At 39.9% G+C, this 16,395-nt stretch overlaps 2 protein-coding genes across 5 annotated transcripts; both read right to left on the minus strand.

Annotated features, from left to right (window-relative positions):
• Positions 1–631: 631 nt before the first annotated feature.
• LOC118122030 (dnaJ homolog subfamily B member 13) lies at positions 632–4,108 on the minus strand. The gene is made up of 8 exons (XM_035178434.2): positions 3,450–4,108; positions 3,233–3,336; positions 2,734–2,895; positions 2,483–2,631; positions 2,192–2,305; positions 1,240–1,353; positions 1,090–1,166; positions 632–804 (listed from the first exon to the last, which is right to left on the minus strand). Exons 1-8 carry the CDS (start codon positions 3,515–3,517, stop codon positions 654–656), a joined length of 939 nt encoding a protein of 312 aa, XP_035034325.2. The 5' UTR covers positions 3,518–4,108; the 3' UTR covers positions 632–653.
• Positions 4,109–4,737: 629 nt separating this feature from the next.
• LOC118122053 (ras-related protein Rab-6A) lies at positions 4,738–14,896 on the minus strand. 4 transcript variants are annotated; one of them, XR_004698427.2, is made up of 9 exons: positions 14,519–14,896; positions 11,825–11,883; positions 11,647–11,700; positions 10,930–11,035; positions 9,990–10,101; positions 9,304–9,397; positions 8,490–8,583; positions 7,194–7,260; positions 6,130–6,232 (listed from the first exon to the last, which is right to left on the minus strand). XR_004698427.2 is itself a non-coding variant. In XM_035178470.2 (8 exons), exons 1-8 carry the CDS (start codon positions 14,586–14,588, stop codon positions 6,168–6,170), a joined length of 645 nt encoding a protein of 214 aa, XP_035034361.1. In that variant the 5' UTR covers positions 14,589–14,896; the 3' UTR covers positions 4,738–6,167. The 4 variants fall into 4 exon arrangements, 3 of the variants coding, with proteins under 3 accessions (XP_035034361.1, XP_035034363.1, XP_035034362.1); XM_035178470.2 differs by lacking the exon at positions 9,304–9,397 and having other exon boundaries at positions 4,738–6,232; positions 8,490–8,601; XM_035178472.2 differs by lacking the exon at positions 9,304–9,397 and having other exon boundaries at positions 4,738–6,232; positions 14,519–14,895.
• Between the last annotated feature and the right edge of the window lie 1,499 nt (positions 14,897–16,395).

Genomic DNA, 16,395 nt, shown 5'->3' on the forward strand with positions numbered 1-16,395 from the left:
CTGTCTTTGTCCCGAGAATCCTATTGTCTTCACAATTTGATCAGACAAGTCAAGGTGTGTGGTATATTTTGGACTTACACACGTTGACGTATCTCCAGTATCAGCCATCATCGATGCTGGTTTATTTTCTACCAGAACCTCAATCATAGGTTCTTTATTAGCTCCAACAGTTATTAAAGGAAGCTAACCCTCCCTTTAGGATACTCTGGCAGCCCTAGTATCCATGGTTAGGGCCCACCCACGAATTGACTGGGCCTGATAGTGCACGTTGAGCAGGCTGACCCCAACACCCCTGCTCTCCCCAATTAGGGGCAGGCCATGGCTGTGATGGATAGGCTTGGTGTATGTGTCCAGGGTTGCCTCATCGCCAACAGACCCCCTGAGGACCGCACCCCATAGGTCGTCTTCCTTGGCTTCTTCTGTGTGATATTGAAGGTGGCCTCCTCATTGTTGGAGCCTGTTGTGTTTTGGGCTGTTGGTTATAGACATGTTTACAGATTACTTTACCTTTTGTTTCCTCCTTTGTGTTTATTTACTCAAAGTATCAATGTTATGTGAATCAAATTGTGCTTTGGTGGATAAGGGAAATAAAAGCGATTACAATAATCATAGGTCACAGGATAGAAACAAGTGTATTCAAATGTGATCGATATTTATTTCAAAGCTTTTTTGATCAGATGCTTTCCGTCAGGGGAGAGCTTCTCGGGGAACTGGATGTCGAAATGAATAATGAGGTCTCCTCTCTGTGAAGGATCCTGGAACAGCGGCATTCCCTCTCCAGGCACCACTTTTCTGTATGTAGGGCTGAAACAACAAATCAGAGACAGGAAAATGATTATTGATGGAGATGAGGCACAAAGCCAAAACAAATCCTTGTAGTAATGTTCCTGTTTAACTGTATGGGTGATGTGAACTATTTGAATTGATCTCTCTCATTTCTCATCTCTCCCTGTTCTGATCTTAACATTTAAATGATTCATCCAGCTTTTATAATATCTGAGATCAATGTAAAATTAATAGTACAAAGAAAATACAATATTGCAAGTATTACAGATTTCCACATTGGCCCCAGTATAGAAAAGCACTTACTGCACAATGTCGTTGATGGGAATATTGAGTAGCCTTCCATCTATTGTCTGCACATTCACAGAGAAGCCAGTCAAGGCCTGTGGAAGATGTTTTTTGGTTTGTTTTAGTTGTTTTTTTATACCAAATCTTTAGGTTTAACTGATGACTCACCATCTCCAGAGAGATTTGGGTCTTGTAGATCAGGTCATCATCTTGTCTTTCAAACAGAGGATGACTCTTCTGCCGCACTATGAACACAATATCTGCAGGGATGCTGTTGGGTCCCTTTGGGTAAAACAAGGTGATTACAATTTAGTCCGATTAAAAAGCATGTAAAAAGTGTTTGATGACAAGCATTTCAGTGTGCCTGAGTTTACATACAGTCTACCTGCCGAGCGACTAGATGTTACAGAGGGATCTTCTGAGGACACCTAGTGGTGATCCTTTGGAAATTCCACCATGCCACAACTGAATGATTAAATACATTTTCTTACTTGCTCATATTAAACTCTTATTTTTCTACTGTCTTGACCTCGTTCTGACATTATTCACAATTTCAAAATAGTTTTTGAAAGTTGGAACAAATTTCCAGACACCACTGTTAGCCTGGTATAATTACAACATGACAAGAGAAAACATTTTAAATTGTGGAATTTAAAAATCTTGTATAAAATGAAACAGACTTCATAAAAATCATTTCAGTACTAAGAAAATGAATAATTCCTTATAATTCTCATATGATTCATTTAATAAGCAATAACCATTCTTCGACAAAGATTCCAATACGTGTAATAATGGTTACTATCATGTAATGATAAACCAGAGACGGCATCAGAAACTTAAACTCAGGTCTTAAAATACATTATTATGAGAAACTGCAATTAAGTAAAAGTGAATATAAGTTATTTGTGTAATGCCTTTCACAATAGCATTATACAACATACAAGAACTACAGAACTACAGAAGATATAGACTATCTCTAAAGTCTGACCATTATAATACTAACTGATGAGTTCACTCTCTTATCACATTGCTAGAGACAACTGATCGGTTGAGTTGTTGGTGACAATTTTTAGAGCATTTTTAAATATCAACAGAAAATAATGTTGTTTAGTTCTTTTACCTGATCTCCCTCTTTGGAGAAAACAATTCTTGTGCCTTCTTTCCATCCAGGATTTACATCTATAGAGAGGATCTTGTCTTTGATACTGGATGTGTATCCACCCTCATTCATAACCTGTTCAAGAAATAAGGCAAAACATAAATGAATACATTTATGTGAGTAGTTAGATGTAACAAGTCATTTGATTTGTGCCCGTGAGTTGCTTTCAGCATAACTTATGAATGTGTGAATGATTCGACCTCTGAAAGATTGTGTAATCTGAAAGGATATCTCACACACAGATGTTCTTACCCTGCGAGATATCTTAATCTTTTTTGTGCACCCATGGAACAGATCATCCAGGGACAAATGAAGGTCTCTCTCTATTGGGGGGTCTTGTGTCTTCACCACCACTGGTTGCAGGCCACCAAAGCTAAGTGGTACATCATTTGTATAGAAGTCTATTGATAAATAATTTAATAAATTAAGCAAAAATAAAATACTGCTGGTATTAAGTTTGACAAAACATATTACTGTTTGGCATTCGTTTCAATTTTTTTCACCTGCAAATGGGTTGTCACCTCCGAAGAACTGTTTAAATGTTTTTTCTGGATTCCCGTGGTAGGCATATTTAGAGGACCAGGCACCACCTCTGCCAAACTCAGGTGGAATCCCACCCTTTAGTCCCTCCTCACCAAACTTGTCATAGGTTGCCTTTTTCCGAGCTGTAACAAAGAAAACACATATTGACACGGTCTGGATCAGATGAGTCCTGAACCATCCCTTATGCTGCTATAGGTCTAGACTGCTGGGGGAATTCCCATCATGCACTGAGCACTTCTCCCCTTCTTTCTGTCTCTCTGCCCCCACATTCATTCATTTATTTATTTTACTACATGTCACTAACTTTGTGTTTTCTCTCTCTCTCTCTCTCTATACTCCAGAGCTGCAGGTTTCAGACAACAATAACTGTTATTATTATTATTATTATTATTATTATTATTATGACTAAGCTAACATCCGATGTAAACCAACCTCAGCTTCACTCCCCTGGTTACTTACGGTCGCTGAGAACTTCGTAGGCTTCACCCAGCTGACTGAACCTGTCTGTGCTTCCTGCTTCTTTGCTGCTCTTTGGGTGAAACTTCAACGCGAGACGTCGATATCTGGCAAAAATAAAAGAGGTTAGAAATCGACAACAAAACAAAGAACAGATGATATCAAACATGTGTGAATGGCTTTAAGTTTTCAGGATTGTAATTTAACGAGAGAGACCTACGCCTTTTTGATATCCGCGTCTGTCGCATTTCTGTTTATCTCCAGTGTTTTGTAGTAGTCGTCAGCCATGGTGGAAGTAAATGTTAAAAAAAACTAACTGCAGGACTCAAAGCGACTTTAACTCATGGAGCAGCGGTTGTTGATGTTGGTTTCCAGGGCAACAGCTGCTCGAGAAGTCTCGCGATACTTCGAGGCGAAAGACGAAACAAAATATTAAAATCGTGTTCGAGAATAGTAGAATAAAATAATAATGATGTGTCTTATGGTCACAGTGGGAGGTCAATGTTATTATTTAGTTGTATGTATTTACCAGCTTGTGAGTCATCTGTACAGAACTATTTGTGGATTCCTGTGAACAATAATATAATTTACCGTGTGTGTTTATGTCTCTGCGCATAGTTTATAACAACATTTTATTGTCATCGTTTCACCCTCCACATAAGTCAGGGCCACAAGATTATGTAATGATGCAGGACATTACCTGGGGGATATTTTACCTTAGGGTCACTAGTTCCTATTAAAATGAGCAATTATTAAAATGACACACAAATCTACATGCAGTGAACATGTGGTTTTAGAAGCCTCAGTCTCTGGGGGTGTCTTGCAACACAGCCCTGCATCAGGTTCATATATGTGACTATGATTGTCCCAACATTTCTCTTCCTATGAATACTAATGCCACACCAGACTCTGGTAGATACTTGCACATGAATAATGGCTGAATCCCATTTAGGTGTGCTGAGGCATGGCACAATTTAGAGCCATCTTTACTGCCATTAGTTTCACCCGAGCTTTACCTGCAGGGACAAGTTGAAATGTCTGCAGTCCAATTAGCCTGTTAATCGAGCACCAGCAAATACAGAAGTACCTGCAGCACAGTGAACTACAGTTAATAACATCATTCTGCTGCATGACCATAGCCACACGTTTCAAGCCTTGCTCTGATTGTATGTGGTTCACACTTGGTTGCTTTGCCACTGAAGCCAAGGCTGAAGACAGACCAACAGCAAATTACACACACTCAAAAAACAGTCCCCTAAACATGCCTGATTATTTTTTCATCAAGATCAATGAATTGAATGAAAAATAAAGGAAAATGTTGGAGAATGCTTTATATCACAATGTTAAAGAAAGTTACAAAGAATCACTGGCTCCGCCCAAAAATGTATTGGCTTCTTTTTCAGACCCATACGGGATTCTGAGACCAAATTGTAATCATTCTTACAAACAAACAGAAAGGGGTGAAAACACGACCTTCTTGGTGGAGGTAATGAGAAATGCATTTCAGCAGCTGTGACAAGTGTTTTTATTCTTTCATTTAAAACCATACCAGACAGCAACATTAAAGACTACTTTACAAATCAGACTCTCTTCCATGTGTTTACACAAAAATTGCACAGTATTATCAGGATGATCAAATTGCCATCTAAAAGTGGTGGAAGGAACAGCAGGCGCTCTCTCTACTGATTCTGTTAATGGTGGTCCAGATGGATGCACATTTTATTAGTGAATCAGGGCTCGTAGCAAAAGTGAAGATATTAACAGCCATAAAAAAGAAACATGAATCCAACAGAAATAAATATTACAAGTCATTGTGGATTAAATACACATGTAGAATAATCACTAACAAAAAAGATCAATGACAAAAGAACTTAAATTAAAACAAGCAAAAGAAATCAAAATCTTTTATTTGTTCGTAAAATGTCATACCAAACTATATAAACCAAAAGCCGGGGGAAACCTCTACAATTAAATTCCAAAAAGGCAAATATCTCCACATCTAATGCTTATGGTGGGTTTTATGATTATAATTCTTAATATATAAGAAAATCCTCCTCAAACACTATCATCAAAGAAATAGTTATAATCTATGCTCGCTGCAGTCCTCAAAAAATAATAATCTCGATCTGAATAAAAAGGTAAATGAAAATGGAAGCCAGTCAAATAACTCAAGGGACAAGTGTGAGGAGAGAGGAAGGACGGTAATGTGGATGGTGTTGTGTTAGTGTAGCTCTTGTAGAAGGTGCTGTGTGTTTGTGCTTGTGTTTGTGACCATGCAGTGGCGTGTGCTCGTGTGGTTTCAGTGTCAAATCGCGCTGGTGCATGTTAGGAGATAAGTGAATCTGCTAGTAAAAGCACCTCAAAGCAAAAACTCACTTTACAATAAGCTCATGGCTGCCTTGTGTGTGTAAACTGCAAACCTATCAACACTTTGATTTTCCAAATATGTTGATTCACTTTGCCATATATTATTCCAGTCAGTTAAATAAACAATTTGTTGAACACAATTCATAAATGCATCTTTTCCAATCAATTGCAACGGCACAAATAATGTGAACAAATGGACACAACAGCCACATTATGCTTATTAAGCTTAAAGCAATATTGAACTTTATAAAGAATATTCTCACTCTTAAACACATACATTCTTTCAGTTTGGTTCAAAAGGTCATTTAATCTGAAATGACAGCGAGCAGGAGCTCAGTAAACGGTCTGTCTCAATGTATGCGTCTCAGTGCAAATATTCAATTTAACCGATTTATGACTTTTAGAGCATCCAGATGAGTTTTCCAGGATGGGCGAGGATAATGGATGTAGTGTTATCTTTCTGGGGCACAGAGGCGGGCGGGTGTAGTGAAGAGCGTAGATGCAGAAGAACTGACTCAGTGTGAGGAAAAAGCCAGTAAATAGAATTATTTAGTTGCGACACTGGCCGACATTAGCAGGAACAGCCTCCTTCACTGATGGGTTGTTCTGGCGGCTTCTCCAGCTTAATGTCAATCACTGAAGAGTTTAGGAGTTAAAGAACATGACAGCACAAGAAAAATATGACTGAAAAATATACATTATTGTTATAAACAAGCAAAACTAACAAAAACTAAACAGATTTCCAGACCAAAGCTAATGTATAAACGGTCAAGTTCCTAGTATAAAAGATAAATGAGAAGGTTATTTGCAGAACATTAAACCATCCCTTACACTAATTATATTATAAAAAGACAAATAACAGGGTTTCTTGATGAGCACTAAAAGGCTATATGAGCAGTGTAGCTACCTATTGTAGATTGTATTTTGACTGTCTTATACTTCCAGGTGCCTTGGAAGCTTTAAACATGACCTGACTTGATTTTCCCTTCGAGTTTTGAGGAAGACACACTAGTGCACACCTCACCATTTTGAGCATGTTGGTTATACAATAAATTAAGTGTTATTTGAGGGATAGGTTGCCAATTTGTGGACACTAACAGTAGGGCTGGAAGTTAGGATTGAAACGTATTGTTGTTTTAAAGAAATATTGGACAATGTTGACTTTAGTCAGAAACCATCAGATTAAAGAATAAGCAAACAAGAAAATATTCAACTCGATACAATTTTCTGCGCTACAGATACATTCTGGGGGGTTGAAATACCCACTCCTACATGTCATCTATTTCAGTGTGAACAGTGTATTTACAGAGTAACACAACTTGCTGCTGTGAATCCATAGGAGCATCCTAAACAACCCTTTTAGTTAGCATCTATTTTATATTTTTTGGTGCACTATGCCTTTACGATGTTCAGTAAATCAGTAAGGGAATTTGAACGCAATATGTGTCCTCATAGATTAATTAAATCTGAAAAGACACATGGGTTAAACAACAATAGAGTTTCCTCCTGGTATGGACCATCCACATGACATGAGAGAGAAAGGAGACCTCCGACTCTCTTCTGGTTTGACAGACACCGACACCAACATAAAGGATACTGTCCTCTCTACTCTTGTCCTGCGTGTTATCCATTCCAGGGAGGGCTGCTGCCACACGACGGAAAAGCTGGAGGGAAAGACAACCAGATGTTTTCAGTCAGACCAGGAAATGTAGTCACAGCTGCTAGATACTGTGCTGTGTATGTTCCCGACACATGATTTAGCACAAGGACGACTTAAAGCTCACACAGAGGAAGAAGCCCAACAGAGGTTTACAAAATCTGATTTGAATTCAGCAGCAACTGTGAGGCCATAAGTGGCTTGAAAAGAGGATGTAACTGAGCATTACTGAGACCTTCCAGTGATAAGAGCTGAATTTGTAAGTGATTGACGGATTCACATGAACACAGAAAAGTGCGCTGAATGCATGATGATGCTCAACATGCTTGCTCCATTGCTGAAGCCTAGTTCACACCGCACAAATGCCAGCTTCCTGATTCCTGTAATCAGGGGAAATCAAGCAATAACCATGTGTGTGGAAAGGTGACACACAAACTCAGTGGAGCTTGTATTGTCTGCATCGGCTCAGTTCGGGTTCAGACAGAAAAAACTGAATGTCTGTAGGGTTCAGGTTCTCTTGGGCTTAAATGGGTTTGGACAGAAAGATGCATCCTGAGCTACTCTCTATTCTTTACAACTGTTATGACCACTGAAGCGTTTCACCTCTCCTCCAGCTAAATGTGTCATTCTGTAGCAGGATGACACAGAACAGCAGGAGGATGTGTCAGACTTACTTTGACTCTTCTCACATGTATTTTTGTGATAGAACATAGTTTGGAGACCAGAAATACTGGCTGGGGGTTTCTCCTGGTGAACGATTGTGTAGTGTGTGTGATCCCCTCCCGTCGCCAGTCACTTGTGTGGTGTGAACTCACAAAGACTGCAAGACTCTTGATCACAAGACACCAAGTCGCGTAGTGTGAACTGCACAGTGATCAGACAACTTTGAAAGCCGTGTTGTGTGAACTCAGCTTAAGCAGCATCACGTAGAGCCAGACTTAATCACATGCAGTTTTCACAGCAACATAAACACTGTTACTGTGGTCATCAGTGGAGTGAGGATTATTGGTTTGCAAACCCTGACCCACCTCTAGGACTGTTTGATCTGTACGATCCCAGTTTGGCCAATAAAATGAATTACTTGAACCCAGTGGGAGAGAGCTTGAAAAACAAATCCAGACATGATTGGACGGAGCTGAGGCTTAAAGCACACCTTCACGCACGCATGCGTGTGAAACAGAAGCCGATCTGAGCATGAGCACTACGAACACACACAAAAAGGTGCACACTCTCTACCTGTTTGACATTGTAGCCTGTCTTTGCACTTGTTTCAATAAACAGAACATTCATCTCTTTCGCTCTCTGTTCTCCCTCCTCTGTGGTTATCTGTCTGTAATGGCCCACGAGTCACCACACACACACACACACACACACACACACACACACACACACACACACACACACACACACACACACACACACACACACACACACACACACACACACACACACACACACACACACACACACACACACACACACACACACACACACACTGATTACATTGAAGTAGGTTAACAAGTCGTGCCCCTTCCTGCTGTTACTGTCACCTTTGCTCAAGACCAAAAGTTTCCAGATAGACATTGCGGCTGGTAATTGTGTCAGCTGAGCTACAAAACAGGAAGAGAAGCAGAGCAGTAACTACTACCACTCCCTTGTTTGTATGATAAATCAGTAGCTGTAACTGTCAGCCTAATTAGCTTTGCTTAGATAAAAACTGGAAACGGGAGAAATTGCAGCATGGCTCTGTACAACAGGGACAAAATCTGCTACCAGCATCTCCAAAAGTTAAAGTTAGCTATAGTGCTGGTAAGGTTATTTTTCTTTGGACAGAAGATGTTCGTACTAAATGTTTCACGAAAGCAGCTGCTGGTTCTAGCTCCTTATTTGCTGTACAAATAAATAAGAAATAAAAACAAAATTGACAAAAATGACTTTAAGATCCTGGAACATCTAGTCAATTTTATTTGGACAGATGACCTTTGGAGGTGGAGCTAAGATGGCAGCATCTGCAGCAGGACTACAGAGCACGACTCACACACAATCTTACCTGCTTTACGTTGTAGCCTGCTTTCGCACTAGTCTCAATAAACATTACATTTAGTTCTTTGGCTTTCCGCTCACCCTCTTCAATAGATACTTGCCTGTGGTAGATAAGGGGGTTAAAAGATGCACAGCAAAATACAAATGCAAATTCATTAAACAGGTGGATTAATAGGATCAGACAGAAGACACTTTCATACTGAAAGTAATTACACATCACTACTGACAACTATCAGTGAACGTATGAACTTGCTTGGTTAAATATCAAACCAGTATCTTTAAACAAAAAGAGATGAGTTTGACAAAAGTAGATATTTAAAGTCAGGAAAAGATGGAGAAGATCAATGCAACAAAATAAAAACGTGACATGTCATACCAAACTCTACCAGATATAATTAAAAGAAAACCTTTACAATTTAACTGCAAAGGGCAGATAACTTCACATCTAATGTTTGTAGTGGGTTCGACGATTCATTCCATGGGATGAAACAAACAAAAGAAGGCATCTAGCGGTCAAAAAACAGTCAGTGACAGCTTTGACAACCACAAAGGGCAGAGATAATTTCCTCTGATTGAATGCTGTCTCAGGAGGGGCCGCAGAACACAGTATTGACTGGCCAGCAGTTACAATCGATGGCTTCATTAGTATGCTCTTAATGGAGAGAGCCCTTTAGCACTGGGGGGGGGGCTTACCTTTTGTCTGCAAGGTCTGTCTTGTTTCCCACCAACATGATGATGACATCACTTCCTCTCTCTGTTCGCACATCATCAATCCATTTTGTTGTTTGCTGGAAGGAATTGACATCTAAGAAAAAGATGGATGAGGACGAAACAGTAAGCAGATCATCAATATCCAGCAGATTTCAGACATGCAGTGAATTCCAGATAATCTCCTGAAATTAGAGAGGCTTTATGTAAGAATGCAAATGTCTGAGTCAGGTGCTGTCGACATTCTCCGGAGTTTCTCCTGCAAGCCCTCTAGTAGAAATTCTGGATAATGTCCAAATCAGCCCAGGTGAGAAAACAGCAGTACTTTATCTGGATTCAGTGCGAGCGGGTGGGCGCGTTGATGACAAGCAAAAAGAATACAAATATCTCGGGATAAAAAAGATGTGTCACACACAAAGCAGATGCAAAAGAAGATGTAAACACGGGATGTTAAGGAGATTCGAGAGCTTTTAGTTATAAGGGCCCACGCTAGTGTCAATGTGTTGTCAACAAAAACATGTGATCACCACAAAAGCACAGAAAGCTGAAAAAAAAAACGTGTTGTTGTGAACGAGTCTGACCGGACTGCTGGGTTCTTTATATTTAAAAAGGCAAAGTTGGAACAAAGTCCAGACCCAATTTTAAGGACTTTTCAGTTCATGTCTGAAAACAGCTTAACAGTGTTCCTGCAATAAAGTGCAACTATGAATTGTATAAATCTTGCCCAAGTCTGATGTATAAATATGGAATTACAACAATTTTATTAATAAATGTTTGGTTACATCGCATTATAAAACAAAACTTTGCTTGTTATAGTTAGCATTTAAGTGGATTTGACACCAATTTTGTTTCTGAATATTAAAAAAAAAAATCATAATATTGACATATAACAGAGGACAGGGGGATGCACAGGAAGTCCACCTACTTGTGATGTCGTACACTACGACAGCAGCAGCTGAGTCTCTGATGTAACTCGGGATGAGGCTACGAAACCGCTCTTGACCTGCCGTGTCCCACAACTGCAACCTGATCTGTGGGAGAGGAGGGGTAAAAGGAATGGTAGGAGAAATAAAAGAAGAGAAACATAAAAGAACAGAAGGGATGAAAACAAAACAACAAAAACCAAGGTCAGAAATGAGGTAAGTTATGGTGACATAAAAGCAAATTGAAAGAAAACTAAATGAAGTCAGACGCATGGGAGAAGACAGAGAAAGCGTAGTGCATGCAGGTAGTGAATGACCACCAGAAAGAGCGAGCTGTCTGGGCACGTGGGGGAGAAATAAATAATCACCCTTCAACTTGTCATCAAACCTCCTCTCCTGATCAAGTAAGGGGTTTAATTTCAAAACAGGAATGGAGAGAGTAGATGGAGGGGTAGGAAGGAGAGGAGGAAAACTTGAGTTGAGGGAGGAAACAAACAGAGAAACAGACGACGGTCCAGGTAGAACGCCATCCAGCTCACACTAGGAGGGAAGTGTGTTTTTTCTAAAAAGAATGGAACTAAACTGTTACCAAATACAAACAAAAAATCTTGTTAGAAGTCAGTATGTAAGTGCCCCTTCACATTCCTAACACCTCACAGACAGTTTCCCCATTCTTCATCCATTGATTTAAGACTATTAGTGATGAGAATTAAACTTACTGTTCTGTCTTCAAGGTACATCGTTTTTGACAGGAAATCTATTCCTATTGTGGCCTGAAAAATGGGTAAGAAAAAGTTCAATATTCACAGACATGATTGAATTAACATAACTGGTAATATTAAGATAATGTGGACTTTTTAAATTGGTAATTAAATCCAGTGGAGGTGTTCGTCTCACTTGGTAAGTGTTGTCGAAGCTGTCATACATGAACCTGGTGATCAGCGAAGTCTTTCCCACTGAAAAATACAAAACAAAAAACAGAATTAATAGTGTAATGGTGCAATGTGTTCTGATCAGTTGCTATGTGCTATTGTGTGTTGTTATCACAAAAAAGACAGAGACTAATGATTATATTTTATAGGCGATTGATGCATTGATTCCATTCTCCATAGGTTATTCTTTTAAGGGAGTGACTTGACTGATTAGTTGTTTAGCCAATAAAATATAGGAAAACAGTGAAAAGGACTCTTTGTAATGTCTATGAGCCAGAGTTTCAATATTCACATTGCTTGTTTATCTGGTCAACAATCCAAAACCCATAAGAAATTCAATTTATAATCAAATAAAAACACAGAAAAGCAACACTCTAACATTTGAAAGACTGGAACCAGCGGTTATATGGCATTTTTTTGTTTGATAAACTATTAAACCAACTATCAAAATAATTATTTTCTATTGACTGACAAACTGAAGATCAAATTTTGGTGCAAATCTGATCAGGGGGCGGATCCAGGAATTTTTTTCTCCACTTTCATTAACATTGTGAAACATTTTTGCCTTTTTCCTCAGTTTTTAATTTGTGGATCTTGATTTAAAAAAATCTGCCATATTTAGCAAACTAAAATCTTTCTACCATTCTAGTTTCAGCTGTCATAGCTGTCACAGAACAACGGAAGCTAATTAAAATCCAAGACATTAACAAAATAATTGTGAAGGGTACAAAATGCTATATTGTTTTTAATAGCCAAGACATATTTTTGTGAAGTTGTTTGATTAGATGTGTGAACATTTTCTCAAATCCAAAGTATGAATTATAGCCACTGGGGTCTGAATTTGCTTATGTTCTGCTTGACTTGTTAGCAAATAGCATCTAAGAATTGATACCATCTATCTACTAAATACACAAAGCTGTTAAATGAACAAGTAGCAACATTAAGTGCAACATTAAAATTGTATACAGTGAGCCACAGATTAAGAAGACTGTGGCTGAGAGCAGCGTGTTACACAAGCCCTGCTGCTCCCCTCTGAAAGCTCTTTTCCATGAAGGGGTGTGGTACATGATCAATTCAAGTGTAAAAGGAGAAGTCAAAGGGTTGAGGAATGTAGAGAGATGGGAAGGGTTGAAAACAAGGCGCCTCAGTCTCCTCCCTTCTAAAAGTGTTTTGTCTTGCTGTGTCCAACCCCAACTTTGAGGATTTTTGGTGCTCCATATCTATGATATGAACCTATAATGTCCTACACCGCATTCTCTAAACATGGCAGCGTTCATACATTTACTTTCAACCTTGGTGATATATAGAAGTAGACTCACTACAGAGACACATACCTATTGTATCGAGTACCTGGACTGAGCTTCCCAGCATCAGGCTGTTTGGCTCAGCTCGGGTTACATGATCAGTTACAGTGTGCAGCAAGCGGTGATGACATGGCCACAGCCAACACTGCTGTTTACAAGGCTAAATGGAAACACAGCTGTGTAGTCAAAAGCCGACACAATACCTGTAGACATTTACTGTCAAAGGTAACTGTCACTTTTTCTACACTACCTCATTCTGTTTCTATACTAGGGATGCACCGATCAGATCAGCTGGATCAGCATAGATGCTGGTACTACATACATAATTGATATTGTCCAAACCAAAAGGTCCTCATCACTATGAGCTCCATCATTTATGTCACGGCTTGTCACAAACTATTTTAAAACCAAAGCACAGCCTGGCCTCACGTCACCAGACACCAAAACAATCCCAAAAGGTTATGTACATTGAGAAAATTTGGGATAAACAATATAAGCTTTCACAGTTGGTATAAAGGATCATACAAAATGAGTGCTTGTTGCTGGGTCATCCAAAAGGCCCAAATTTAGTTTAGCTGCTCTGATTTGTTCTGACATGCCCCACACACCCAGACAACAATGGAGTCTGTGGGGAAAAAAACCATAGACGCACTGTTTGGAACTATTTATATAAACTGGTGCACACATTTGCATTTTTAAATAACAACTTGACGATTTCACTGCCCCTCTCTTCTTCCTTCATTCAACACAAGTACAGCCTGTGTTCGGTTTGGGACAGGGCCTGTAGTTAGGGATAGTACAGGAATGTCACCAGGCAGGTTTGGTAATTGGGATGCATCCCTCAGGGTAGACAAAGTGATCTGTGTCATCACTGTAATATCACTGTGGACTTTAACCGAGATTGAGTGTGTGTAGCATTCTTCTACACACACACACACACACACAGCAGCAAATACCGTAACCTGGCCTGTAACTGCAGTATCTACTTAGTAAATACATCTAATGCAATTACATGGAAAGTACTTTAGCTACGAGTATTAAGTATAAGCAGCTTCTCCACTTAATTGACACTTGTAACTTTCTACTAGCTGCTAATGTTATGTTAGCAAGCCAGCTGACAGACATGTATTATCTGACAGTAAGTGAGATGCCTCCCTCTGAACCCAGTGTGGACACGCAGCAGGCAACAAGTCACAGTGTCGCAACGCTTTCCCTGTGCCAAGTTTAACCTTACCCTGCTAACGTTAGCTGGCTAACTGGTTATCATCCCGAGCAAGCTATCAAACTCTGGTGCTAGCCACGTCTTCCCCCCATTCACATTCGACATCCCACAAACTGTTCAACGTCAGACTCACCGCTCTGTTCTCCAAGAAAGACCAACTTGAATTTCCTCAGAGGGTTTCCGAAGTCCCCGGCCAAAGACATGACTGTAGGAAACGAGCCCTGGCGTTACTTTTTTTTTTTTATCGAGAGCTCCCCGGCTAGCCTGTCAGCTAATGCTAGTTGACTCGTAGTTAGTTATCACAGGTCCGTGGGGGGTTGCCGACCCTCTCCTCAGGCCGGCTGGCGAGGATCCGTGCGCTAAAACCTCTCCTTTAAGCTTCAGGACACTTTTGGACAACTCCCTCACTTCTACGGCGTTAGCATTACTGAGCGTTCTCTGACATGTCTCCACCACTGGCAGCTACCTCCTCCGGGTCTCTTCTTCCTCCCTAACCGGGTTGGCATCTTCTTATGCTGCCCTCTACCGTTGGAGGAGAAAAGTACACTGGGCCACAAACAGCAGTAGTGCTGTGGCGGAGCAGATTTAACACGGAACGACACGGCTCGAATGATACGGCAACTCGACGTGATTTCTCTGCACATTCGGGGTTAAATAGTGCGAACAAACAAACCACAACAACCGGTCTGTGTGAGAAGGATGTTGTATCTTCCTAAATCCACCAGGGGGCGCACTCATCCCACAGCCTCATTTTACCTACGAAGCATTTGTATGATAATCTCAGTCATGATTTGTCTGGAGGAACCTGGAAATGGCCTGTACTGCTGAGATTATTATTTTACTGTGATTAATCAACATTTAAAAAACAAAATTCCAAGCCACAAATATATGTTATTATATAATTTATACTGTAAAAATATCTATTTATCAATGCACATTGAAGGGCAGTACATTCTTATTTATATTATAATATTTATATAAGTCTATCAATCAATCAATCAATCAATCAATCAATCAATCAATCAATTAATCAATCAATCTATCTATCTATCTACCTACCTACCAACCTACCTACCACACACATGCATCCTTGACTAGTTCACCGTAACACTATAGTGTCATTGTAATCAGTGTCCATATCGGTGTGAGTGTGAATGGTCTCTGTATGTTGGCCCTGTGACTGTGGCTGGCGACCTGGTCAGGGTCTACCCCGCTTCTCGCACAGTGTCAGCTGGGATTGGCTTCAGCACCCCCACCCACCCGCAACCCTCAAAAAGGATAAGCGGTGGATGGATATAGCTAACACTTAGACAGGAATACTAAAGCTTTGCCACCCCCTCCCTTGACAGTATTAGGCCACTTTGTTGATGTTGAAAGAAAGGCAGCTTTCTTTTTTTTTAAGGCTCCTGTATTTAAAGACATCCCTGCAAACAATATGCACATTCTCACGTTTGTTATATTAATGCCGGGTATTTGCAGGCAACCTTTCAACATCTAGTCGTCTGGCACTAATTATCTTTGTGAACAAAAATGAAATCACAGTTATGGGTAGCAGTATGTATGTGTGAAAGTGGTGTGCAATGTCAGACACTGTTTTAAAATTGGTCTCATGCTGCAGTGTTTATAGGACCCATTCCAATTCGATTGCTCATGACCTCCAGCTCCTTGGACAGCTGCTGCCCGAAGGTTAAAGCCCTGTGGCAACATACAAGGTGATTTACTTACCAAACACAGACAAATAAATGAAAATGCTGGTGTGACGTAATTGGTTGATACATTATTAATTAGTGTTTAACAGATTAGTAATTACCTCTTATGACGCTCATTACAGAGCTTGCTGCTGACAAAGCTGGGGTCTGCTTTCTTGTACCTGGATTCATTTGAATAATAAATCATGATTCATCATCACATTTATTAATAATCACGTCTGATTTCCATATTTTATCAAGTGCCCTTGTTGTGAGGATGGTGAGGAATATATAACTTTACGTTACCCTTAATATTACACTT

The sequence above is a fragment of the Hippoglossus stenolepis genome, chromosome 15 (assembly GCF_022539355.2).
Source record: "Hippoglossus stenolepis isolate QCI-W04-F060 chromosome 15, HSTE1.2, whole genome shotgun sequence".
Classification (NCBI taxonomy): Eukaryota; Metazoa; Chordata; class Actinopteri; order Pleuronectiformes; family Pleuronectidae; genus Hippoglossus; species Hippoglossus stenolepis.